Source organism: Sebastes fasciatus, chromosome 8 (assembly GCF_043250625.1).
Source record: "Sebastes fasciatus isolate fSebFas1 chromosome 8, fSebFas1.pri, whole genome shotgun sequence".
Taxonomy (NCBI): domain Eukaryota; kingdom Metazoa; phylum Chordata; class Actinopteri; order Perciformes; family Sebastidae; genus Sebastes; species Sebastes fasciatus.
Window position 1 is genome coordinate 2991825 of NC_133802.1, and position 27922 is coordinate 3019746.

The 27922-nt window shown below is 41.9% G+C and overlaps 1 protein-coding gene and 1 long non-coding RNA gene across 3 annotated transcripts in view; one reads left to right on the forward strand and one right to left on the reverse strand.

The window, feature by feature from the left end:
- The window catches only part of ptpn11b (protein tyrosine phosphatase non-receptor type 11b), a 63676-nt gene that overhangs the window by 5742 nt on the left and 30012 nt on the right, over window positions 1–27922 (reverse strand). For both annotated transcript variants that reach the window (XM_074642841.1, XM_074642843.1), the window contains exons 3-15: window positions 23353–23547; window positions 18984–19176; window positions 18717–18833; window positions 18400–18513; window positions 16134–16230; window positions 15843–15922; window positions 15385–15540; window positions 13365–13496; window positions 11164–11318; window positions 8368–8435; window positions 8109–8260; window positions 3475–3575; window positions 3216–3345 (exon numbers count right to left, since the gene is read on the reverse strand). In XM_074642841.1, the coding sequence (XP_074498942.1) occupies window positions 3258–3345; window positions 3475–3575; window positions 8109–8260; window positions 8368–8435; window positions 11164–11318; window positions 13365–13496; window positions 15385–15540; window positions 15843–15922; window positions 16134–16230; window positions 18400–18513; window positions 18717–18833; window positions 18984–19176; window positions 23353–23547 (1648 nt within the window). In that variant the 3' untranslated portion in view covers window positions 3216–3257. The remainder of the gene's footprint in view (window positions 1–3215; window positions 3346–3474; window positions 3576–8108; window positions 8261–8367; window positions 8436–11163; window positions 11319–13364; window positions 13497–15384; window positions 15541–15842; window positions 15923–16133; window positions 16231–18399; window positions 18514–18716; window positions 18834–18983; window positions 19177–23352; window positions 23548–27922) is intronic.
- Window positions 5521–6566, forward strand: LOC141772157 (uncharacterized). The gene is made up of 2 exons (XR_012594864.1): window positions 5521–5922; window positions 6027–6566. It is a non-coding gene; the product is annotated as an uncharacterized LOC141772157 (long non-coding RNA).

Sequence of the window (27922 nt, forward strand, 5' to 3'; positions counted from 1 at the left end):
TCATTGGAGCCACCTGAGGCTACAGCTACTCATACTTTTCCATTAACCCCTTTCATGCATGGTGCCCCCCTATAGGCATATATGTTACTATTTAGTCTTTGTGTCATATAAACGTTTTCCAAAAGTGTCATCACAATCACATATACAGTACATATGCATCGTATAAAAATCATTTTCACAAGTCTTGTTTTAAGTGTATTGTCTCTGTTAATGCATGGTGTCCAGTCCACTGCAGTGATCATACCTCCTTCAAAATTAGTTTTGGAAAATAATGCTCTTCTACATGTATTCACATTTGATTAGCAATTAGGGATGCTCATTTTGAAAAAAATTCTTAACTGATAACCGACCCTCGTTAACCGATTATTAACCGTTAAACGACAAGATTTGTGCCTCACGCCAGCTGCAGGAGCACAACAGACAACCGAGGACCCTGTTCACCGTCCGGGAGCGTTAACTTAGCAGCTACGATGCTGCGTGTAGTGTCGCCGACATGCAGCCACTTTCCCAGTAAAAGTCTCCACCGCACATTTAGTTTAGTTTAGCAGGTTGTCAGCTGTGTGTCTGCCCGGCGTAACTATAGCGAGTGACCAACAAACAGTGTGTGTATTTGTGCTACGTTAGCAGCTCTAGCATTGCCGGAGGCTTCGTGCTCGCCGCCGCACACGTAGTCTGAGTAACTTTAGCGAGTATCCAACAGACCGTGTGTGTGTGTTGGCGGTGAGTGTGAGGTTGTTGGTGGCGTTCTAGCTGTGATCGTAGGTGTAGCAGTGTGTGGACACTTTAGTTGTCGGTGAATAAATGCTATGAAACTACAACTCATCCGCTCCACTCAAGCGAGCCAGAGACCGGAGCCAACTTCCTGTATCCTGCAACTCCGGCTCCGCCTCTTAAGGTGGGCTGTTAAGGTGGACCAGCTTTTCTCCTTAAAGTGACGAGCCGCTCCTCTGAGCCGCTCAGCTTTTGAGTTAATTATTAACATTTCTTTTAACCGTTTTAACCGATAGTGTTAATCTGTTAAAATGCTTAATGTTGGTTAACGGTTAATTATGGACATCCTTAGTAATAATACATGTATATACATTCAGTGGTGATTAAAATACTGTCAGTTTATGGCTTGTGCTGACCCCAAACCAAAGCCATGACTCACACACACTTAAACACTGCTGGCTTTCCTGTCTGCTTTATTAATCACTACGAGAGAGAAAAGAATGAGCCTGTGAGAATAGAAAGATTGATTATAATTTGAGTAAATTGAATCTTTTGTTGCTTTAAGGGGAGCTCAGGTTTTCTTTTGAGGGAGCTCAGCCGCTCCTGGCACTCTATAATTTGAACCATAAAAGAGAGAACATTACCCTTACAAAATGAATTTGACTCCTTGGAAGAAACTGAACTCTCTTGTCTTGAATCAGCGTAAAAGTTTTAACAGCATCTTGAGTTCTGATTTTAGGGAAAAAAATTCAGTCAAGCCTTACAGCTAGGGGTTGGTAATCTTGAGAAACTAGCAAGATTACGCTACATTTTAAAAATGATCCAACCAAAAAAAAAACAGCCCAGTGTTGCAAACTCTTTTCCAATGAAAGTAGCGAGCTGCACTAGCTTCAAACTAGGGATGCTCATTTTGAAAAATTTTCTTAAATCGATAACCGACCCTCGTTAACCGACAAGATTTGTGCCTCGCGCCAGCTGCAGTGTACGAGCACAACAGACAACTGAGAACCCAGTTCACCGTCCGGGAGCGTTAACTTAGGAGCTACGATGCTGCGTGTAGTGTCGCGGACATGCAGCCACTTTCCCAGTAAAAGTCTCCACCACACATTTAGTTTAGTTTAGCAGGTTGTCAGCTGTGTGTCTGCCCTGCGTAACGGCACTCTGTCTGCCTGGATTAACGATAGCGATTGCCCGATAAACAGTGTGTGTATTTGTGCTACGTTAGCAGCTCTAGCATTGCCGGAGGCTTCTTGCTCGCCGCCGCCGCCGCCACACACATACAGTCTGTCAGCGTTACGTAACTTTAACGAGTGTCCGCGGTGAGTGTGAGGTTGTTGGTGGCGTTCTAGCTGTGATCGTAGGTGTAGCAGTGTGTGTACAGTTTATTTGTCGCTGAATAAATGCTACGAAACTACAACTCATCCACTCAAGCGAGCCACAGACCGGAGCCGACTTCCTGTATCCTGCAACTCTGGCTCCGCCTCTTAAGATGGGCTGTTAAGGTGGACCAGCATTTCTCCTTAAAGTGACGAGTCGCTCAGCTTTTTAATTAATTATAAATATTTCTTTTAACCGTTTTAACCGATAGCGTTAGTCGGTTAAAATGCTTAATGAACGTAAACATATCATAATGAACGTAAAAAAACAAACATGGCTATTGTTAGTACTCACAGCTGTCAAGCTAGCAACTTGTGGAAGACTACGGTGACGCGCAATGAGTGCAGAGTGAGGGCAGGCCGGCCAGCAGGGAGGTAAACAGGCAGGTGGAAATGTGAAATGATTGGATGGGCTTATTACAGTCCTGTGACAGCCACAAATGCTGGATTTTTCCCTCTTTTTTTTTGTCAGAGCATTTGATTTATTGATTGCTGTCAGGATGTAAAGAAAATCTCAACAAATATAACAAACTAGAATTACCGAAATTTGAAGAAATTTCCTCAAGGCCTTCCTGAGATATCGCGTTCACGAGAGAATGGGACGGACATGAGGTGACAGTGATCTTGACCATTGACCACAAAAATCTAAATCAGTTCATCCTTGAGTCCAAGTGGATATTTGTGCCAAAATTTGAAGAAATTCCCTCCAAGAGCTCCTGAGATATTGCATTCTCGAGAATGGGTCTGATGAACAGAGAAACAAACAGACGGACGGATGGACAAACCCAAAACATAATGCCTCCATGGCGCTACTAGAGGTCTAAAAGTCTTCAGGGAACCTTTAAGCTAGAGCTAAATCAAAGCTCTAATTTTTCCAACAAAAGTTAGGTCCAAACTATAACACCAACAACTCTACCCTACCTCATCAACTTTAATGCAGACCGTTTACAGTGCTACAGTAAAAATGTTTCTCCAGCAAGAGGGATGATGCTCTGACAGATTTGTTCACTTTTGCGGGGGGAAAATACCAAAACAAAAGCAGTTTTAAAAAAGAGGCTGAGTGGCATTTTGCCACAGCACACAGTGAGAAGAAAAACTATGTAAGTATGAAATGTATGAAGTACTTACAGAGAGGCAGACAGAGAGATGTGGAGGTCGACAGCCGTGGTTTTATCTCCTGGTGTTACTGCTAAAAGACGTCTGAGGGCTTTTAAAGTTTATGTTCTCGTACACACTCGACGAATCATCATTTGTCATCCTACAATAACACACAGCAAAAATAGTCACTGACCAAACAAATAAACAACTTGAACCCATTTTCTACTTAATGTTCTGTGATCACATGTTTAACAATCACGTCGGTTGCCACTTTATGTGTTATACTTACACAGAAGAAGAGCATGAGGATGCCATGCTGGGTTTGGACCTCGAGTTGGTCATCTGGGGATATTTGATATTGGAATATTCCCTCTCCTTCGTCTTATTCCTCTGCAAAGGGGACAACATGATAAGAGGCAGATTGAGTTCACAGGACAAAAATCCCACAAACTGTCCTATATCTTTAAGACCTGAATGTCTGAACTTCATTGATTATTTCAGAGGGTAAAAGTTCTGTTTCCTCTGTAAAATGAATAGCAGCCCAATGGACTATTCCTCTGAAATCGAGAAATCTGTGCAGTGGTGTGACAACAACCATCTTGAGTTGAATGTGAGGAAGAGAAGAGAAGAGAAGGAGATGGTGTTTGACCCCGAAGATGGTGGTTGACCTCAGGCCTGTGGTTATCAAAAATACATCTATCACTCAGGTCTGTTCATACAGGTATTTAGGGGTCCACATCGACAACACTCTCAGCTGGAAGGTACACCTTGGAAACCTCTGCTCCAAACTTCAACAGCGGATGTATTTTTTATGCAGACTCAGGTTCTACGGAGTGTAGCAGAAGATCATGTTACTTTTCTACAGGGCTGTCTTGGAAAATCTCATAAGATATGACATCACGGCCTGGTATGATAACCTGACCGTGCAGATGAGGTCACAGATTTCTCGCCTGGTGCAGACTGCCATGAAGATTATGGAGGTCAAAAACCACCCTATACCTTCCAGATGCTTTATGAGCTGTCTGTCATCAGACAGGCTCAGAAAATTGTGTCAGACCCAACTCACATCTTACATCAGGAGTACCAACTTTTACCTTCCGGCAGGAGATATAGAGTCCCACGGAGCAGATTGAACCGTTACAAACATTCATTCTTGCCGATGTCTATTAAACTTCTCAACAACTTGTAACATAACGTAATAAGGACAGTGCAATATGTTAAATAGGGACAGTGCAATATGTTAAATAGGGACAGTGCAATATGTTGCATCTGTGTAATATTGGGCTATTGTCTGTGTAATATGGGCGGGACGGTGGACGGTGCAGTGCACTACCTGGGTGCAACACCTGCCATGCGTGTGTGTGATGGTATGTGCCATTATGTACGTGGACTGTGTATGTTGTTGGAACATCTGTTTCCCTGTCTTGTGTGGAATCGTTTTTTATTCTTGTTATTGTTTTAATTTGGTGTTTGTAACTGTGTTGGACGGAGTCCAGGATAAAAGTATATCTTATCTTATCTTAAGTTTATAACTACAGGTTTTATTTTTGCTGCTTAAATGTCCCACGATATTTGTTGTAGTGACATTACTGTGCGCATGGTTTCATTTTAATCAAACTAAGTAGATAAATAAACACTCATACATCAATACATCATTTTAAAAAGCAACACAGCCTAAAGGGACTGGTAGAGGGGGAGTGAAATTTTCCATGCGGGTCTAAATCTGAGAAAATAATTAATTCGGCTGGGTAGCGGGTGGATGATTTATGCATACACGCGGATCCACGCATGTCTAATGTACAGTATATGCGACACTTCTTGCTGGCCATCTCACTGCTGCGCGCTACTTTTGTGGAATGCCAATGCACATGCTCTAAGGGCAGAGCATTCACACCAGAGCCTAACTTGAACCGGCTAACTTCCCGTTTAGCCCTATGGTAACTTGAATGGAGATAAACTAATTCAACCGTGCGGCTCTTTCTAGACTTTCGAAATGTTATCAGATGGAACTGATCAAATACTGATGACAAAACGAGTCATTTTGTGAGGGTTGTGATGCTCAAAACAATTTCTCCACTGTTTTACAGCCAGCAACAGTAGCAGTAGCGTAAAGTAGGCTACGGCAGAGGCCAATGACGTAAGCACAAGTTAACTAACTTGGTTGTGATTGGCCAGTGAGCCAAGTCCTGGAACATGTACGCATCACGCTATCATGCGTACCCTGAAAGATAGGCACACAGACAGGGCCGGTGAGAGACAGACAGGGCCGGACCATGGATGTATTAAAGGTCACATATTATACTCCATTTAAACTAGTTATTATAGGTCTCAGACACCTCCAAACCATGTCTCTGAAGTTTTTTTTCTCAAAAAAACAATCAGATCATGTATTCCAGCATGTCTCTATAACCTCTGTTTCAGCCCATTTCCAAAAGTGCTGATTTCTGTGTCTGTAGCCTCTGTCTCCTCCCACTCTGCTCTGATTGGTCAGCGTTTTCTGTCAATCAAACGTCCTCAACAACACAGCGTCACCCTCCCCGCCCCCCTCGCGGCCTGAGAGCAGGGAGAGAGAGGAGTGGAGAGAGAGGAGCTAGAATAGAGCTTATAAACCACTTTAAAGTTTATAAACCAGAAACTTCACCCAGCGCACGTTACCGGAGGAATCTGATCAGAAATCGGCGACACATGATGAACATCTGCGGTCCAGATTCCAGGTTTTCCTGACGGTTTCTCTCAGGTAAATAATACTATTTATATCTCTGTTAGTTAGCTCAGTGTTTACCTCATGTATCAACTCTGTAAACTGTAAACATACGCTCTGTTTTACGTCTGTCTTTACAGATCCATCTGTGAGAAATGACCGACAGAATCATCCCAGAGGAGAGCAGACAGCTGAGAGCAGACAGCTGTGGGCAGATGGGAGATACAGAGCTAACCCGTTAGCATGTAGCTACATGCTAACGGGTTAGCTCTGTTTACATGGAGATACAGAGCTAACCCGTTAGCATGTAGCTAACCCGTTAGCATGTAGCTACATGCTAACGGGTTAGCTACATGCTACCGCTATGACACGGTGTGTAAACACAGCGACCATCAGGGTGGAAAATAGAAGATGTGAAACAGTAGTCAGTTCATTATTTCTGCTAAAAGATAAATGTATGGAAGATCAGAGTAATGGTATATTATTTACAGTAGTAGCTGTCTCTGTGTTACCATGACTACAGACCACCGGAGCTTAGCTTACTGTAGTTTACCAGAGCTGAAGACTTTCTCCTGTACCATGTTAACATAACTAACTAACAGGTGAGATGATTACAAATGCTGTGAATAATTAATATTGTCATCTGTCTACTCAAATAAAGTTTGACTGTGAAACAGAAATGTGTTGTGTTGCTTACAAGTCACTATTTACTACCTGTACTCTGCTACATGCATGACATCAAATATATATAATATATAAATATCATCTGTTTAAACAGTGTAATTACATAAAGCCTTTGTGAAAGAACATGTTATATTTAGATGATGGGAGTACATGACAGTTCTGCTGGTTCTTGCAGACTAACAGGAGCTACTTTGCTCAAGTTAGGTTGAGGAGGAGACAGTGACGCGCTGTGGGGCGGGGTCAGCTACTGAAGGTTCTGCTCTGGTTCGACCAGGAAACCCTTACATGGCTTGCATTTCTCAAATGACGTCAGAATACAAGGAAAAAAGCGAATTTTTTTTCTGCACCCATTTCCGGACAAACGGAGGAGGAGAAAAAGAGAGAGGATGGTCTTTTATGATACTATGGTGGCCTGTAGACACACTGGGGACAGATATTGATGTTTAAAAGACATGGAAAAGTGCATTTTGCATAATAGGTGACCTTTAAGAGAACTGGATACAGCGTTGTAGAGTTGCTCAGTGGCGCATGAAGCCAAAATGGCTCGACCGCCGGGTGATAAAGTACCCGGATCATCCATTGGGCCTGTAGAGCAGGCGCAGAAGCTTTTCCTTTAACTCCTCCTCCCAGCCCTCGCTCCAGCCTCAGTCTGGGTCTCCTTTACATAAATGGAGGAAGAGAAATAACTCTGGATTCGGCTATTAGTGCATTTTACAACTTTTAGGACCTAATGATTTAAATAAGGGCTGTTCAAGTGTTCGTTCTGGGAAGTTGATTTACCTAAAAAATAAATTATCCGCTGATGTACAGACGTCCCTTTCCCAATGTAAGTCTATGGGAAAAAGTATTTTTGGGCCCAATGGCATCACGTGACGGACACGGAAGTTGTAGTACCGCCATTTGACCACTATGAAAATTTGCTTCAAAGCCTGCACTCTTCCTGGGGGCTTGGGCTGGACACTAGGTAAAAAAATTCTGGATTTTTTGACAGTCCAACGGCCCATCGGGATTTGTCCTGGTATGCCAGATGGCCAGTACACCCATACTAGCTCTCAAACTGTAGGCTGTGGTAAGTAAATGTTGTAGCTCGCGATTGAGTTGGACAACCTCTGATGCTATGTGCTCTAGTTTTTATATAGTGTTAGCGGAGGGGCCATGATTTCAGGCCTGACCAAAAAAAACCTTGAACACAAAAACAGTCTAACTCCACAATTCAATACTATATAGTTCACCGTCTTTTCACGTTTTCAGAAATTATTTTCCAACATCTCCGATTTGACTTTACTCCCGAAATAGTCCCAGAAGGCATCCACATCCAGCAGTGGAGCAGCACTTTAAAACTTGCTGAAGTAGTTTCCATACTGATGTTTACCTCAGTGCTCTAGCTGTTATAGCATAACACACCGTACTGGCCTTCAGGCCTTGTAAACTCAAACATGACTTTACATAAATATTTTAAAGCCTTCACTACTGAGTCAATAAAGGTGTTATTTGATGTATTTTAATTTCTTTTGGAAGGTAATGTTGTAGTGGAGTACCTGCTCCTCCTCCAGTCTCTTCTGAGCCGTGTCTATGTACTGCTGCACAGCCATGTAGATGAACTTATACTGGGCCTCTGTCTGCACCATGCCGGACCTCTGCTGCCGCACCCTCTGGATGGTCTTAGGGATGTCGATGTCACAATCTAGACCTAGAACACGCACGTACACACAACCAGAAATTTGAGATTTGAGATGCAGTACAAAGATTTGAAAATAAAAAAGTCCAGTGTGTCAGTTTCATATTTGAGTCTCCCACCTTGGCGGTTAATAACGTCAATAAGGATGTCGACGACGATAATGGTGCCCGTCCTGCCGATGCCTGCGCTGCGGAGAGTGAAAAAGTCAAACCATGTGTAGTTACAACACTTGAAAGAAAATAAGCGTCTATGTCGAGGTGAGAAATAGATGTACTTACTTATAAGGGCATATTTGATTTGATCCAGACAGTTATGAAGAGTGTTACGTAAGCATCGAGAGTTTTCTCAACCCATACACGACGATGGGAGTGACACATGAAAAGGCTGAGGTTATGAATTATAGGTTTTCACTTGCCGACACCAATCAACTTGAATTTGCTGTTGTGTCACATATAAAATGCTGTTAGATCCCTCAGAGAACAAGGGCTCAACTCGGTGTTATTTTCCCACAATAACAACATTAATTTATCAGAAGCCGACGGATCAGTGGAGTTCATGAGTCAGATGTCAGTGTATCTGTCATCATGTTTGTAGTACATGTTGGGGGCTGGGGAAGGATTGGTATGGTGAAACACATGAAAGTACACCAAATGGACAAATCTGTTGCAACACTCAAATGTTATCAACTGATGTAGAAAATATCAGAACAGTAGAAGAGAATGGAGACCCTTCGATCCCGCTGCAGTGTTTACTGATGGATGTGAACGCTGCAAATATGGGTAATGTTGTTATTATTATTATTTTGTGGGTTTTATTTTCCATCTTATATTATGTATTCTATTTCATCTTATTTTATCAAGTGTGTTTTATTTCCCACCTTATTCTACATTAATTATGGCATTATTTCCCTGTTTTTAATGTTCATTCTATGTCTATTTTACTTTATTGTAAAGCACTTTGTGCCGCATTTCTTGTGTGAAAGGCGCTATACACATTTTGTATTATTATTATCAACATGTTTGAAAGTGTCAATCGCCTGTCTACTGTAAAATACAAAAATCCTGACTGCAGCATAACTAAAACAGATTTTACAGATATTACAAATAGTTCCTGTGGTTTAGTTAGTGGTCATGCTGACATCTATATGAAGTAATGTTATATTGGCAAAAGCAGAGCTTTATCAACAGTAACTAAAGTAAACACTGCTGCAAGTGGCAACATGGGGGTTAAAGTGAAATGAAGCACTATTGATAACCATCTCTTTAGAATTAGTTTTGATTGAGCTGTTTGGTTGGAGACTTGTTGCCAATAAGTAGGGAAAAAGTTTTAACCTTATTAATAGCGCACCCAAGTGGCCAACTGAAACCATATTTCATGAAATCCTAATTTCATAAATTTTGATTTAATGAGCAAAGTTTCAAGTGTTCTACAATAACTTTATCATCTCATGGAAAAACTGAGTCAACTTGGGGAAGAAGAGTAAAAAGGGAAAGAGCAAGCAGTGACCCACAGATTGGTTTAGCCATACGGGAAACCCCAGCCCTGCGTGCACACATGTGCATGTGTGTGTGTACACAGAGGATTGTACACAAGATGGGATTTTAGGAATTGATCTTTAGAATAGATTCAACTTTAAAAGGGACTGTTTGTCACTTCTTACATGTATAAATCATTGCGGGTCGGTGTCCCATGCGCGCTCGCGTGTGGCTACACTGTTCAGACAAGACTCCAACACAAACTACACGGAAGCACCAAAACCACAAAGTTGTATCTAGTGAAGCCCGTCTGTTAAACAGTGTTGGCCGCGGTCGGAGGACGCGGGGGAGACCGTAGCTTTGGTCTCCAGGACCGGAGTCTCTGCTGTACTCTGCTCCTCTGTCTGCCTGCCTGCCTTCACTCACACACCGCGCTCGTTCTCGCTGGCTCTTTTGCTCCACTCTCACGTGCATGCGCGCACACTACACACTTCAGAAGAGTTAGTTTAGCTCTGCAGCTGCAGCTGCAGCTCCTCCAGACCAACAGAGGTTTCCCGTGTCTTGTGAAGTGACGGGGCTCCGCAGAGAGAAACGTTATCGTCTCCGACCAAAACTCCGGTGTCTCCCCTGTTCCCTCCGGCTGCGGTCGGGAGGCTGAGGCAGGAAAAGCCAACACTAGGATCAGCAGTGATTCATGGAGAGACCTTCGTCTGGTCAGCTAACATTACTGCCAAGCAGCTGAAATATAGGAGTGATATTGTGCTTTTAGCTGACGTGTGTCGCCTCACTGTTTTGAGCGATGCTCGTTCATGTCTATGTAGAGCGAGCACAAGCGCGAGCAACAGGACGCTGACTTTCGTTGACTTAACGGCCACAGGTCGCTGTTAACAAGCAATTTCTGATTCTTACAAACAGTCCCTTTAATAAAGATCAACTCTGGTGGGACTCAAACCCACAACGAGCTGTGGCTGAGAGGGTAGAGCAGGTTGTCCACCAATTGGAAGGTCGGTGGTTCGATCCCCGGCTACTCCGGGTCACATGTCGATGTGTCCTTGAGCAAGACACTTAACCCCAAATTGCTCCCGAAGGCATAGCCATCGGTGTGTGAATGAGTATTTCGATTAGATCCTGGTGGGCAAAGTTGGCACCTTAGCAGCCTCTGCCATCAGTGTGTGAATGGGTGAATGCTGACATGTAGTGTAAAGAGCTTTGAGTGGTCGGAAGACTAGAAAAGCGCTATATAAATGTCCATTTGCAACCTTTGAATCACTTCTCCTGTGTTCAACTAGAAGTCCGTTGTGCCACATATCTGTTAATATCTGCTGAAGAACCGTGTTGGCAGGTCACCTCTACCTCTACCTGACCCAACAATAATTAACTCATGGCCCAACAGTCTGTTCCATCCAAACTCTACTCTTCATATTGTAACATTGTTTGTACCTGCAGTGGACGACAATGGGTCCGGTGTCTGGAATGGTACTCTGGGTGCGGTTGACCTCCTCTAGGAACCAGAGGACACCGCCGGGCTCATTGGGCACCCCGTGGTCCGGCCAGCTCAGGTACTGGTAGTGCCAGATGTACCTCAGAGGCTCCTTCTACAAGGAAATTACAGCAGATAAAGAGGATGAGCTGAAGTTGTCAAAAAATTCTCACAACAACTTGCAGTTTTATTTTAAAATCCTGAGAAAGTTGTATTTTGATCATGTTGACTCTTGTAACATGTAACATGTAACATGTGTTCTGATACGTCATCCTCCTCTTTCCTCTCCATATTGACTGCAGTGTTCATTAAAAGACTTACTGTGATAAACAGGGGGGCCAAATCCACAATACTCATTCCAAGCACGGTTTCCAAAGTTCAGTCAAAGCTGATGATGATGCTTTGGCAGTTTAATTTAGCCAATTCAAGAGGGTTTTTCCAAAGTCACAGTCAGTACAGAATTCCGTCTTTGTTTTGACTTGGACTTTGTTGACATTGTTGTACTGTAATGGAGGGATGATCTCTGGTAGTCACATGCAGGCTTTGTTGCTGTAGCTGTTATTGTAGTAACACTGTGATTATACCAACACTAATGAGCAGCTGTGAATGCTGGAATATGCTTTTATGCAAAAAGAATTGTGGATTCCGTTCCTATTTCTCCTATTTCTTCTTGGACTCATGCTGAGGAACTAACGTGAGTCTGTGTATAGTATATAACGTAAGCCAATCCTTGTCTTGTTTCAATGGAACTAAATCTCTACATTGTGAGGACCACTTGGCCTGCTTTAAAGCCATTTCACACCAAGCATGCATTTTCGTCTGAAGAATTTGCACAGAAATTCGTGAAAACTGATTTTGTGGGTCCTTATGAATAATTGCACACCCCGGCGGAACACTCGTGCGGGGGAGAAAAATATTCAGATGGACCTCGATTTCAGCGGATTTCCGCCTGTTTGACCAATGAAATCCTTTGTTTCAACTGAGCGGCATCATTTTGCGTAATAATTAGCCATGTGCTTCTGAGTGTGTATTTTCGGGACAAATGGTCTTTTTTTGGTCAAATGGGAAATTTTTCTGACTTTTGGTGTTTCTGAATAACAATGGACCGTCCCCTTCTCAACACCCAATAATGTACGATAAACACCACTACCTCAACAACCAAATAAAGGACAATATATGGCTTGAGATTGCCTAGCAGCTGGGATGCAATGAAGATGGTAATGTAGTGGATATGCACTTGCTGACGTTATATGTTGGTCACAGAACGGGGCTAGGCACAACAGCTAACGTTAGCATCAAATTTGGGGTCCGATTAATTTACGTTTTGTGTAGTTAACGTTAGCCCCTCAGACATTCTCTGTCTGGGTAGGTTTTTTGTTGTGTGCAGTGGACACGGCACTATTTAGGAGGAAACTCATCTGGCCTCATTTTCAAAATGGAATACAGCAACGCGGATAATTCGCACCAGAACCGGTGTCATGCGGCAAAATTCACACGTGGACTTTCCGTATTCCGACACTGCATTTTTGCATCACACTTGTGAGAAACTGCTTTTTAGTCTCCTGCTTTTACAGGAGATTGACAGGAATATTCACTATCTGAGAGAGTGTGATATATTAACATACAAGTTTTGGTTGATTTTCTTCAATTTAGCCGCCATTCACGTCAACACAAACATTAAGGATGGACAGAAGCATCATCTGGGGGGCTTTACTCTTTGGAGACAATATTGCTGAGTTGATCTCAGACAGGCTTAGCAGACTTTACATATCATTTAAAATCCCTCCCTTTTAAATGAAGTTCAAACAGATTGACTACTGTGATCAAAGCAACAGCGTCTTTCAAGCATTAATTGGACAGCGACACTGAGCACACTTGAGCCACAACAAAGTGGCTTTTTGTTTTTTACACTTAATTTGCTCATTGTGTTCATGTATAAAAGAACAACTCATTTTATTTCAGCCTTTAGTGCAAGAAAATCTTAAAAGGCTATGTGCACTTCTTCTGCACTATCTTGTATCCTTGAGATCCATGCAGGCGATCCTCCCGTAAGCACAAGCACGTGCTGTAGGATTGTGTGTGTGAGTGTGTGTAAGGGGGTTAGATAATCTGACCCCAGGGTCAGTGGGTCAACTCTGATTGAGCGCACAGCTTTCCCTACCCGGTCCAGTCGGGTCACCTCCAGCTTCCTCAGGATGTAGTCTTGTGCCGGCCGCTCGTCCACGTTCCTCACCAGCACCTTCCCGAACTCCTTGGTGCCGTTGAGGTCGGGCCAGTAACGGACACATTTGTTCTAAATCAGAGGAAGAGAGAGAGAGGAGGATGGAGAGGGGAAAGGAGAGAGGAGAGGGAGGGTGGTGGGTATTAGACAATCGAAAGAACCAGCTCATCTCAAGCAGCTTTCCAATCAGCTTAACTGTCATACTATCCTTGTTAGCCGTCTCCGTCCCCACCCCCACATCTTACACACACACACACACACCATCATCCCTACTATGCATATCCTCCCCTCTCTGAGAATCAACTAATGCCATCAAGAACCGTCTTTCAACTGAGAATGCAGGAACAAAATGGTTGACAAGCAGTTAGAGTGATGCAGATTTATAAAGGTCAACATCAGGACTTGATACTGTCATTAAACTGAAACAATTGGGACTTTTCGTGTCCCCTGGTTTCTTGGAAAGTGTCTGAACCAGCACGTAGCTCAACATCAGACACTAAAACTGTCCACCTCTTGTTATATTCTGTCGCTCTGTAAAAGCACTTTATGACCAATCTGGTTTGTTAACGCAACTTCTAGATGAATTACACTTGACTACTGTAATGTGTCAGATGTGGGGTTGTTTCGCTCTTATTACAAAACATTAAGCCTCCAATCACTGAACACCCTTGAGTTCATACAGTAGATCTCCATCATTATCAGATAAGATAAGATAAGATATTCCTTTATTAGTCCCACAGCGGGGAAATTTGCAGTGTACAGCAGCAAAGGGGATAGTGCAAAAAACAAGATGCATCAGCCAACAGTAAAAAAAAAAAAAAAAAAAAAAAGCAAAACAAAATATGAGCAATTTAAATATAAAAATAGGAGCAGTATATACAGTATTGACAATAAACAGAGTATTAATAAAATTGCACAAGCAGAAAAATGATATTGCACAGAGAAAAATGATATTGCACAGCATAGCAAGCAATCAACAGCAATCAAAGGAGTGCAATCCTGAGACAACAGAGAGACCATTTAGGAGGAAATGCTTCAGAAAGCAAATGAAAAAGAGCTGGGGAGAAAAAAAGAAGCTACTTGCTTTGGAAATATAATGTATAGAAACTAAGAAACTCAGTTAATGCTATAATATGTTAATGCAAATTAATTTGAATGCCACTGATTTCTTTAACACATTAACGCAACTTGTGATTTCTAGGTTGTAGCGGGCTCAGTTCTAAAGCTAGTGTGAAGATACCGACAGAATATGAAACTAGAAAACCTAAAGAATCCCTTGGTACCAACCATGTCATACTAGCTTGCCTCGAAGGAGGTTAAATAACGCTCCAAACTTACGCAAAATGTTGGCGAGGAAAAACTGTCATGGCCATTTTCAAAGGGGTCCCTTGACCTCTGACCTCAAGATTTGTGAATGTAAATGGGTTCTATGGGTACCCACGAGTCTCCCCTTTACAGACATGCCCACTTTATGATAATCACATGCAGTTTGGGGCAAGTCATAGTCAAGTCAGCACACTGACACACTGACAGCTGTTGATGCCTGTTGGGCTGCAGTTTGACATGTTATGATTTGAGCATATTGTTTTATGCTAAATGCAGTACCTGTGAGGGTTTCTGGACAATATCTGTCATTGATTTATGTTGTTAATTGATTTCCATTAATAAATATATACATACGTTTGCATAAAGCAGCATATTTACCCACTCCCATGTTGATAAGAGTATTAAATACTTGACAAATCTCCCTTTAAGGTACATTTTGAACAGATAAAAAAATCTGCGATTAGTTTGCGATTAATCACGATTAAATATTTGAATCGATTGACAGCCCTAATAGAAACATTTCTACTTAATTAATTTACCTTTCTAGTACAACATTATATAAGAAGCAATCATAATATTTTGAGCTGAACTATACTGCTGTATATTAGTAGTACGTTTAGTGCCGACCGCTCACCCGTCCTCGCTCCATCTCCTTCGTGGTCATGACGATGACGTGCGTGTTCTCCTGATACACCATCTTCCAGAAGTCAACCACCGTATTCTGTAGGCACCCTTGGGTGGCGATGAAGACTTTGCCCTCATCCACGTGGCGCCCCTCTTCGTGCATACTCTGTACAGCGTGGACAATTATACGCTGAATTGAGCATTTTGACACTGAGACAATAGATTCATATTCACACAGAAAATAGAATTTATTAAAATGAAGACTAAAAATAAAGAAATAAAAAGGTTTTAAATTGTTGCTTATAAAACAGGTAGTTTGTTTTTTACTGTATGATGCATAACTTTGCTACTAAAAACATCCATAATTCTTTTACGTGAAGGTGACCTATCTTGCGTGTTTGCTGAACATCTTTCGATGAGTTAACAGTTAAAAAGAGAAATGGCCTGTGTACTGCTGAGAAGGCTCACTCTGATGTAGTTGGCATTGATGTAGTCTGCACCAGGAACATCTGGATCTGCTTCCCTGAGTTCAACCCGAGTTGTGTCGACTGAAAACACAAAGTCAAACTGTCATTAATGCACAACAAAACGTCTACGGTTTTCTGAGATCACACTTGATGGTTTTTCCTGTCAATTGATAGGCTGTAGGTAGCATTTCCACATTCTGCTGAGGCCTCTACGTTGTCTGTTATGTATTTGTGTTATTCTTTCCACAGGAAGTTGGAGAGACAGGAAATGGCAGGTTGCTGCGTGACTCACAGGGGAGGATATTCTTGTATCTGTTTTTACTCTTGTTTTCTGGCTTCTGGCCTTCTTTCCGGGGATACAGCAGTTTGCACTCTTGCTGCTGAAGTACCTGGTAGTTGACGACAAAGGAAAAAAGGAGACGGTGAGACGTTTGTATTAGAAAAAGAACATGTACTGTAATGCAACAACTAATTCCGAGGTTATTCACACATATCAGCCATGCTCAGATTAAAACGTTTAGCTAATGGAGTGTTAGGCCTCTAGTTGCACTATGGAGTACACATTCCTGCCAAAGGGTTTCACACAATTCCCCCTGATCAACACGTGGATATACAGCAACGTACTAACAAAGACAGGGAAGAAGATACACACAAATGCACTTTGGTTTGGAGAAATATTAGCATTACTTTTGCTTACAACAAAACTGCACAGGGCTCATTTAATGCTCTGTGTTTGAACAGTGTAATGGGCCTTTAATACAGTAGGGGTCACCCTGGAGTGCAACAGCAGAAACACTACATGTGTCTCTTCTTTCCTACTTTCTACATAAATTCATTTTGAATGCATATGTGCTCTTGACGGGTACATCTACAGTTCAAATACAAAGTCAGATACGACCAGTTAATAGCTCAGCAATCGACAGCATAATAGTTATTTCAATGTATTTGATTATCATCTCAATAAAGATTGTAACCTAGGAGCAGGAAATCCAACAAACAGACATTAATCAGTAACTGTGATCTTGTAGACAAACGCGCACTGCAAAAACCTGGTGTTGTGCCGATGATACCAAATAATAATAAATGATAGCCTAATATGCACTGACACATGGAAATGATTCACATTAATGAGTAGCAGTTGCATGAAAATGACAAATGCAGGAACATAAGAGCATGCCACAATATAAGCCTTGACATCGTTACTCAAAGGCAGTGCTTGAAGTGGAAAAAAGAAAAAGTGCCAGTACTTTCTTATTCACACGTGTGTATTGGCTGGTATCAGCAATCTCTTGCGACATGGTGGTGTGTTTGTATATTTACACAAAGTGTTAATAGTTTAAGTGCTTTCCTATGTTATTTGTAGCCTATAGTCGGGGTATCATTCAGGGTTTAGGAGCATTGTCTCAGTCAGGATGCTTCAACATGTTATGCAGTAGATAAAGAGACACATTCTGAATTTAGACAGTGAATAAAAGATACTAGGAGTTTTGGGGGGTTTTGACTGAAAACAATTTTACATCATTTTGGTCCGTTATTATAACTAGTTAAATTATAATTGTATTATTTGCCCATATCATTCATATCTTCATCCGAACATTTAATTCTTCTGGAAATGTTTTTCCTAAAAGAGCAGATTCAGAAAACTTATGTTATGTAATAATGTTTCATTAATTATATTTGATCACAAATAAAAAAAAGATATGAAAAAACAGTTCACTAGTTATTTTACAAACTCCCCCGCCGCCGTGTGTCGGCTTGTCCAGATGCCGTCCACATAGTTTTTATGTTCGTACGGCACCGCACAAATACGCTGGCATTATGAATCGCCATTATGAATCTCCCAGAGAACCTGATATGGAGAGGGCAGGAAAGAGTACTGGCAGCTTGTGAGAAGTGCTGGTGCACAAGAAAAAGTCATGGTATGCCAAGGAGTAAAATGAAAAAGTGCTGGTACTGCGTACCAATGAATACCAGCCCACTTCGAGCACTGTTAAAAGGTTAAGGCAGCATAAATACATTTGAATTTCCCTTGATAGACAAGAAAACAAATAACTCACTGGAAAAAAAAAACATAGATGTAAGCCTATACAAATATATATGAAACAGATTAATAGAAAAGTAATGGAATAATTGGCTTATAGTATAAGATTACATTTTATGTGTCAAATTACTGTTATAGAAAATATTGTATACTCCGTGTTACTAGGTAAAGCAACAAAGCCATCAAAGGTGGAATTAAAAACTGAAATTTTAAAAATCTGTTTGACAAGGAGTGTGTTGTACAAGAGCTTTTAAAAACATCCTCAAAACACTTTCCAATGGTGAAGATTAGGCATCCCGGGGCAGATGGCACTCAGAAGAGTCTCTGTTTCCCCAATTATTTCTCGTACATTACTGGAGTCATCCAGCTCTTAACCTGAGCCTCATTTAATAAAACTGTTGAGCCTTTAAAGTGACTGGAATTCCAAAAATGATCAACAATATTAACTAACAGATATATTTTTCTAAAAATCATAAAAGGAATGATTCTGGTTTTGACAGTTTTGAGGGCCACATACCTCAAATTCTTCCCAGAATCCTTGTTTGGGTTTCTCAGAGTTGTCTGCTACTTTGTTGAGCTCTCGTACCCGGTTCTCAATGTTGGCTGCATTTATCCTCGTGGCGTTATGTGGCTGTCGTTGTCACGTTGGGACACGGATATTTAAATTAGTCAACAGAGCAAAACGAGTTGTTCTGAATTTAAAAAGCTAAAATGACATTTTTACGTGGTTTGAATTAACCACCATATTGCAACACCATCCATGCCTTCAAGGTACTGTAGGCAAAAGACTCACCAGATCGGATGCTTTTGTTCGGTTTTATTTCTCTTCCATACCTGTTTGAGGTGCACTACGATGCCACTTTTCTCCACCATGGGGTTCTTCTTGTAGTGATCCACCAGGTCAGCCAGGGTGTCGAACTTCTCACCGCCGCCCACGTCGTATTTACCGTCCTGTTGGAGGCAAACATCAACAATTCAACTACAGTAACAGCTGGTCTGAGGAGTGCAAAAATAAATCATGACCTGCTTAAAGATTCACGACTCAAAGCACCAACAACGTGCTGAGGTAGTCGGAGGGGTTGAGGGAGAGTTACCCCTCACCTGGTAGCGTATCATGACGTGGGTGACCTTGGTCTTGCGGTCCACGTTGTCGTGTTTCTCCTCGTTGGTGAGAACCGAGAGGACGAAGTCGCCCGGTTTACTCTGGCTCTCCCGTACCAGGAAGCTACCGGCTTTGCCTTTGTCTGTGAGCAGTTTCTCTGCATCTCGCCCAGAGAGGTGCCCGTGGTACCACCTGGACCGGAGTGAGAGAACAGACTGTGATATACCAACACATGAATCCAGAAATAATATTCAATGGCAGTCGGAGAGCTTGAATGACTGAAACATGCAAACCGACAACTTCAAACATGATTTGTGGCAAATTCCTCAAAATGAAAATCAACAAATAATCCAAACATGTTAAGAACTACAAATCCTGACATTACATTTGAAAACTAAGTGTATGTATATACGTAGTATATATGACTAAATTATCATCATTATTATTGCATAATTATTGATATCACCTGGTAATTACAGTAATTATCATATTACAATTGCTATGATGTCGTATTTCATTTCATTTAAACTGCAATATAAAAAATGTTAAAGTTGCTAAATGCAAGATTGGTGGCATTTCTATTGCCTCCACGCAGCTCTCAACATGGCGATGGCTGAGCTGGCAGCTCGTTGCTAACGGTGCTAACAGCGCTAACAGTGACAACAAAGGCAACACTGGGTGGGTGCTTGCTTCCGCGGCGGTGCTGTCGGTCGGGACGGCGTTATCAGCTGTAACCACCATATGAGAGCGGTGCAGAGCCATGAGCTAGCCAGTGGGGTACGCTCACATGCACGAACATGCACTAAAAGCACACGCAGCCTGCCAGCTATGTTAACCAAGCACGGAGAAGCTGTGATTACAACACACACAGAGGGGGAGTGACTTCATTCTCTGCTCAGGTAGCCATTATTCCTCTACATCATTGTTTGATGCTATATTAATGTCCTGGATATCCATATACCCCACTCTCTTAATATTAGCTTTAAACCTGAGATAACTGATTTATTTGGCCACTTTGGCAGCAGGAACAAGTTGTGAACACAACATTGACATATCATCACATTTTAAGTTGGAACAGCAAATTGTTGATGGGGCTGTTGCAGTAACCACAATATTGCAACACCACGCTATTGACAAGCAAGGGGGATGGCAAGCATCCACCACATCCGCTATGTGTAAATACGCTCCCCGTGACGAAGCGCTGAGCATTGATTCTGCGCTGCACGTGTGGTGTTTTTTTCTGGTTGCAGAGAGTTGAAAAATGTTCAACTTTGTGTAAATCGCTGCGCTCGTCACTGTCAATTTTTACCCAGCCGTCCAATCACGATGGCGGAGAGGTGGAACAAATACCACAAAGACCAACCGTCACATCCTACATGTAGGCTACAAGTGCTGAACAACAACAATAATGGAGGAGAAATTGATACACAGCAGGTCCGTCCTCTCTCTCCCTACATGCCTCAGCCTTCCCTTCATCCAGAACAAATACTCTAACTTGTGCCGATATTTTTATACTTCTGCGGATATTACGTATCATAGCAACCAGACGCAACCAAAGCATCTCAACTGAAGAAAATACTGCGCCTCATTGCCCTTCTGTGTTCTATTTAATTTGCTTTAAAACTTTGTCATTTAAAAAGCAACAAGATTCCTTATAATAGCTTGACAGTAAAAATCTTATTTATATAGCACTAAAATCTGGATAAAGAAGTCATTTGCAAAAAAAAGGCAATGATATTGCGCTGTTGAGCCAATCATTGTCACTGCAGGGGAAATTCTTTCACCACGACAGCCCTACAAAATAGTTGCCTATTTACACATCCAGCACATCCGTCACTACGAGCAACTCCTTTTTCATAGTCAAGTTTTGATATTGTCATTCGATAACACTGTTTTTGTAAAAATATCGATTAAAGCCATTTTAAATTATTAGGACATTTAGGGCCAAAACCAAAGAACACAAACAAATAAATGCATAAACATGCAGCAGGTAAGACCTTTTTCAAAATCAGTGTTGATTATTTCGACTGGCCTGTGGAGATCGAGAAGCTCAGCCTCAAGCTAGATGCTGTTTCAAGGCAGACAAATTATTGAGACAAGGAACAAGACAGAAACTTGACCAACTGAGGACTAGCAATATGCTTCCTGCCTCAAGGGAAAAAGTCCCACATTGTTGCTTTAGGGGTTTAACATAATGTCTATCTATATGTGCATTGTGAGCGTAGACTCCTACTCAAGAATGAAAGTGTCTGTTACATTGCTGCGGCCTCACTCAGTTGCTGATGTAAGATGAAAAACCTGCATATGTGCGTTTTTTTTTTTATTTCCTGTGTGGTGGGCACGAACGCTCCGACAAGAGACGTACGTCGAATGGAAAAACCACATAAACCATAACCATGGATCGAAAGTTGTTCTTAGACCTAAATAGAAACCGAGATATACGCAACGTGCAGATGTGTAGATAAAGAAAATGTACATAACCTGCTCAGCATGAGATGATACCAAACACAGCTGAAAAGTGATGATTTGCAAATGATGCTATAAATATGATCATGTAGCTTTTTTAAAATGCCTCCTGTATGCATGGATTCCTGGCATTAATACAGCAGCTGCCTCAGTCTCCCATTTCAATGACGGTGCGTAGGTGTGATGAAGTGTATAGCTGCGTCCAACCTTTGTATATTCTCTGGAAGGATGTTAGCGTGTGCATACTTGGTGAGCATAAACAAAAACAGCAGCACCATCCGCTTAGTTTGTTTGAAGATGCATTTGGGAATATGCCACTGTTTATGCATGTGGATGTTAAGTGCATCTGAGTTTCATGTGTGGGAGTGCATGTGTACGGAACAAAAGCATCCTCCCTACAAACAGTATGTGTGTATCGGTACATAGTTATTGATCTAATGACTGATTCTTTCCTATTTCCCTTCTGTTAAACGGTTAACTTGCTGGTGATGGACAATAATTCAATAGTGTTGTCTGTCGGCTCTCAGTGGAATTGCATTGTAATGATCATGTTGTACAAACGTTTTACAAATTCTGTGGTTAAATTGATGATTCTGAACAAACTGTATGTAATACATATATACATACATGCACATACATACACTGTATATATATATAAAGCTGCACTAATCAATATTTTCATATCAACAATGGATCAAGTGACTGTGTCAAACTGCAAGAAGTCTGATTGTATAGAAGTCTATGAGAAAATGAGCCTATTTCTCTCTTGATTTATTACCTCAGTAAACATTGTAAACATGAGTTTATGGTCTCAATCACTAGTTTCAAGTCTTCTTGAATACAGTATGATGTTCTTTTAGTAAATTATGGTCCCATTTAGAGTCAAATAGACCATAAAGCAGGGGATGCTTTAGGACGGGGCTACCTTGTGATCGACAGGTTTGCCGCCAAGGCGTTGTCCGGTCTGTGGGTTGTCTGTGTTTTCGTCTTACAACTTTAACCCTTTCACAGTGTGTTTACAGCTCATGAAAGATAATTATAACCATTTGGTCGCCTAAAAATGTCTTATTCAGCGTTTGATTGTACTTAGCTCCGCCATCTCGTGCAAAAAAACAAAGATGGCGACGACCAAAAACAAAGATGGTGACGGCAAAAATGCTGAACTCGAGGCTTCAAACAGCAGTCCACGAACCAACGGGGGACGTCACGGTAACCACGTCCATTTTTTATATACAGTCTATGGAGGCTTCCCCCTACAGACCTTTATTTCAATTCTACACAGACCTCAAAACTGCCTCTAGGTTCAACATACCGGAAAGGCATCATGAGGACACACAACTTTAACACATCATAAGGGCCATGAAAAATGGCCCAAAGTATATTCAAGAAATTACAAAGATTTAATATTTTATTCAGAGTTTTGTTCTCTGCTGGCGTCTCCCTTAGAGATAGGGTGAGAAGCTCAGTCATCCGTGAGGGACTCGGAGTAGAGACGCTGCTCCTTTGCGTTGAAAGGAGCCAGCTGAGGTGGTTCGGGCATCTAGTAAGGATGCCCCCTGGACGCCTCCCTAGGGAGGTGTTCCAGGCACGATCAGCTGGGAGGAGGCCACGGGGAAGACCCAGGACTAGGTGGAGAGATTGTATCTCCACACTGGCCTGGGAACGCCTCGGGAACGCCTCGGGATCCCCCAGTCAGAGCTGGTTAATGTGGCCCAGGAAAGGGAAGTTTGGGGTCCCCTGCTGGAGCTGTTGCCCCCGCGACCCCGGATAAGCGGTTGAAGATGAGTGAGTGAGAGTGATGTACATTTGTGTCTACCTGCATGCATTTATCCACATAGTGCTTAGCTGTATGCAAATGCGGACTTATTTGTGTCACATGTGGGTGTTGGTGTTTGTCGGCACCTCTCAGAGGTGGGGTCCTTGCAGTTAAGCGGGTATTTGAGCTCGATGACATGGCCGTTCCTCTCGCGCAGGAGATCCTGTTGTTCGGTGTAATACTGCACCAGCTCGGCCAGAGTGGCGAACTTCTCGCCTCCGTACAGGTCGTAGTAGTCACCCGAGTTCTGGATCTTAATGTGGGTCACCTCATCGTTGCGCCTGAGTGGGGAAAAAAACACAGTGGGAATTCATCACTCAGTTAGTCACCGTGCGTGTAAACAGTGGCAGACTCACTCTGAAGAAACACTCAGCATTTTTGCTCTTCGTGTTTTCCTCTCGTTCACTTGCACCCTGCAGATATTTAAACGCTGAACACACACACACACACACACACACACACACACACACACAAACAGCCACCCACACACATGTTCAGGCAGTATACGCTCAAACAAACAAAATCAGGACCGTACACACTTTGTCGCCCACACTCCCTCACAGAGCGTGAATGCATATACACTGTAGAATGGCCAGCTTATCAAGGCATCTGCTCCAGTTTTAAGACTTTGAACCTCATTCTCTTAAAAACACGTTAACCCTCTGAGACCCATAATAGACCCGGTCTTGTCTTTCTTAGTTTCTAAGTGGTGTGCATCATCTGAAAGCTGGCAACCTGAAAATGAATTTCAGATGCAGCGCAGCACTGTGTCAAGTTGTTTTAGTCATAAATCAGAAAATAAACAGAAATTAATTAATTAATTAATTAAAAATAAACTGTGAGAGTGTATAAGGGCTTAGAACATTATGATGGAAGTATTTGATGGCCATTCCCATGCTCTATTATGTCCCATAAGTTGTTGCAGCAATTTCTTTGGTTGATACTATTTGTTACACACATTCAGTGCTAAATATAACACTTTTTTATCACTCAAGAATTGATCAAAATGATCAATAATCCCTCCAAAATAGCACATTAAGACACCAAGACCTTGAGGAACACCATAGAAAAAGCCATGCTGTGATTTGGTATTGAAAACTTTTGAAATTTTGAGATTTCATCATCATCATCAGCCAAGGTCATTTTATACAGTGACGTCAAATAAAAAAAAAAAATGGTCTCACTAAAATGAAATGTCTCCTATGGGGACTGACACCATCACACATGAGTACAATTGGGCTCATTGGATCCAAAAGAGTCTCAGCTTTACAGTGATGGAATAGGCGGAAATAACACATTTGTACTGCATTCAAATACTGCATGTGATTATCATAAAGTGGGCATGTCTGTAAAGGGGAGACTCGTGGGTACCCAAAGAACCCATTACCATTCACATATCTTGAGGTCAGAGGTCAAGGGACCCCTTTGAAAACTGCCATGCCAGACCTTCACTGTAGCTCTAAAACAGAACCTGCTACAGCCTCCGAAAGACAGTAAAGTCTGTCGGGTCTCAGAGGGTTAAAGAATCTGCAGATTGTGGTGACATTATTTCATTTGTCTCCTGTTCACGGTTATTTTCTCATACTAATACACCGTATTCTGTCTGTGGAGCTTTTCTTGCATAGCTGAACACCTTGGGTATATGATAAAGTATAATAGGTATATATAACTGTTAAATATAATAGAGTAAATATGCCAACACTGGGATGATAAAATAAGCTACAACAGGAAAGAAAAATGCAAGAAAAGGCTGAACGCTGATCCATTTTTTATCACACTGAATGTTTTTCACTTTGACTTCTATAAACAAAACAACACAAATCTTCTCACAAGGGATCATCCCTTTTTCTTAATACTCTGTAGTTTTCATATCTAATGTATTCGGGAGCAAGGCTGTATCGTGTTTGCAGAACAATACAACAGAATTGCACGCAGCTGCCGAGCTCAAAGCCTGATAAGCCGGAAAACATTTGGTACCACTTTGCACATCTGACTGGTTTAAAGGTGCAAACAAATCCGAGAACACACTGACATACACACACACAGTTTCACTCTATAAAGATATTTGCCTGGAAGCAAGTGCAGAACGAGATGCGGCTCAAGCTTGATCACTAAATGTTCTTGTTTTTCCGTTTTCCATCTCTAGTAACTTCGACCGTCTCTTCAGCAGAGGTAAACAGAACATCCTGTAAACATGTCAAGTATGACGACACAGACGTACAACAGAGGGGGGGGGGGGGGTTAGCTAGGCAGTCAGTACTATCTGATCTGCAATAGATATAGATATATTACTTTGTCGATACAATAGTCTCTCTATCTCTCTCTGCAAACTGATTATAACTAATGGTCATATCAAATGGCACAAATCCTATTTCCCTCCATCACGTTTCTTGTTGTCCTCCTGCATTTCACATTCCTTTTTTCCTTCTTTCCATCCTCCCACTCAACACACTGTAAATCCTTTCCTTCCTTCGTTTTGTCCCTCTCTCTCTCTCTCTCTCTCTCTCAGTACTTCCTGGTAATTGCTTTATGGCTCTATTAGTGGCTGTTGGCAGGGTGCCACAGGTCTATGGCCCTGTTAAAGGCCCCTCCTCAACTCTTGGGCCAAAGCCCCCTTTTCTCTCAGAATTTAACACCATTAACTCTGGAATGAGCCAAACACGTCCTATTAGATTTTCATTCACTCTCCTGCTCTGCTCTCTTTCAGACATTGATAACATTTAGGGATTTATTACGATGTGTCAGTCTTCTTTACAGAGAGAATACGGGGACTCGAGGACAGCATCATGCTCGGCTCTGCCTCACTACTGTCTATTTCAACACATGACAGATTACATTGCATGATTTTTATGTCTTTCACTCCATGCTTTTGTGAAAAATCTATTGCTCTTTTAGTGATAACTGAGATAATCCTCTTGTGATATACAACATAAATTATTAGATACCACAGGTCTATTTGTAAAGTTACCCTACTAACCAATTTACCAAAGACAGCCTGATTGGTGCCTTATTAAGATGGAAGTTAATAAACCAGCAGAAAGTACTACTTTGATTTTCTATCAACATCGACAGACTGGAGGCATGTACAGATCTGCTGAAATAAAGACAATGTGACTGATTGTTTGTCTGCTTATTTTCAAGTACAGTTAATTTATATTATTTGGTGGCGGCAGTAGCTCAGTCCAAGGGGACTTGGACCGGAGGGTCGTCGGTTCAAGTCCCCGCATGGACCAAGTACAGACTGTGGACTAGTAGCTGGAGTCAGTTCTGCTCCTGGGCACTGCTGATGTGCCCTTGAGCAAGGCATCAGACCCCTAAAACTGCTCCCCGGGCGCTGTATAGTAGCTGCACACTGCAGGAAAATTTCCCCACCGGTTAATAAACTTGAGACAACACCGGTGTTACCGATTACACCAGACATTTTACAAGAAAGATGACGGTCAACATGTACATGATCTTTAGCGTCGGGTGGCGGTGTGTCTGGCCTCTCCGGTAGAGCTTTTGCTGCGAGGCTCCGCTGCGGGGGTCTACCTGGCGCCGCTGCCCCGTGCACACCGGCTGTGACGGCTCCATCCGCCTCGCGGCCATTACCTCATTAACGTTATGGTTCCCTTAAAGCATTGGGATTAAACAGGAAATATTGCCAAATAGGTGCGTTTGCTTTTCACTTCGACAACAAATCCTCTGCCATTTCTCGGTCTGTCAACTCTCTCATCCCGTGTGTGACACCTGCTACTCTGAGCTGACGGACCAGATGCATTCATGGTCAGTATGTAGAGTCCGTCATCTGACTATCGATTGATAACATGCCGCTGATACGCCAAAATGAACGAAATGGCTCAATTATTTTTATTTATTACTTAAAGGCTACATGCCGCGGTTTTTTGTAATGTTCAAAAGTTTTTAATAAAAGAGTAGGTGTTGAATTACATGGGATTTATTGTCGTTGTTTTTTTTGTACCATGGTATCGAATTGGGTATCGAGAATCGTGGAAATTCACTGGTATTGGTATCGACTACTAGATTTCTGGTATCGTGACATCCCTACTGTGTGCTGTGCTGTGTACAATACAATATGTGACAATAAAATCTGATTTACATTTACATTAGTTAATGAATTATCACACAAGGTTATTTGTGGATAGTTATTTTGTCTCAGTAGTGGTTCCATACCGTCCAAAATGAAGAACTCTATTTTCTGTAACAAACAACAGATCCATCCAGACCCATGGCCTATGTTTGCATAGCAGTGGATAAATTCCAGCTCAATACAGAAAACTGGTGGAGTAGAGCAATGTTGCTTAAAAAAATCTATCTCAATATTTATTTAGCCTTAACTAGAATTACCGCCTAACGGTTGTATGCCTCCGCCAACCAGTCAAGTTTACATCCACGTCTGTCCAAAATCACTTCACATCACATCATCACTTCATCATTTTATCCTATTAAGACATTTGTGTGAAATTATCATGATCAGCATATGAATTCTTGAGTTATGGACAAAAATATGTTTTGTGAGGTCACAATGACCTTGACCCCTGTCCACCAAAATCTAAATCAGTTCATCCTTAAGTCCAAGTGGATGTTTGTGCCAAATTTAAAGACATTTTTCTCCGTGCGTTCCTGAGATTTCATGTTCACAGTCACGACTGTCGC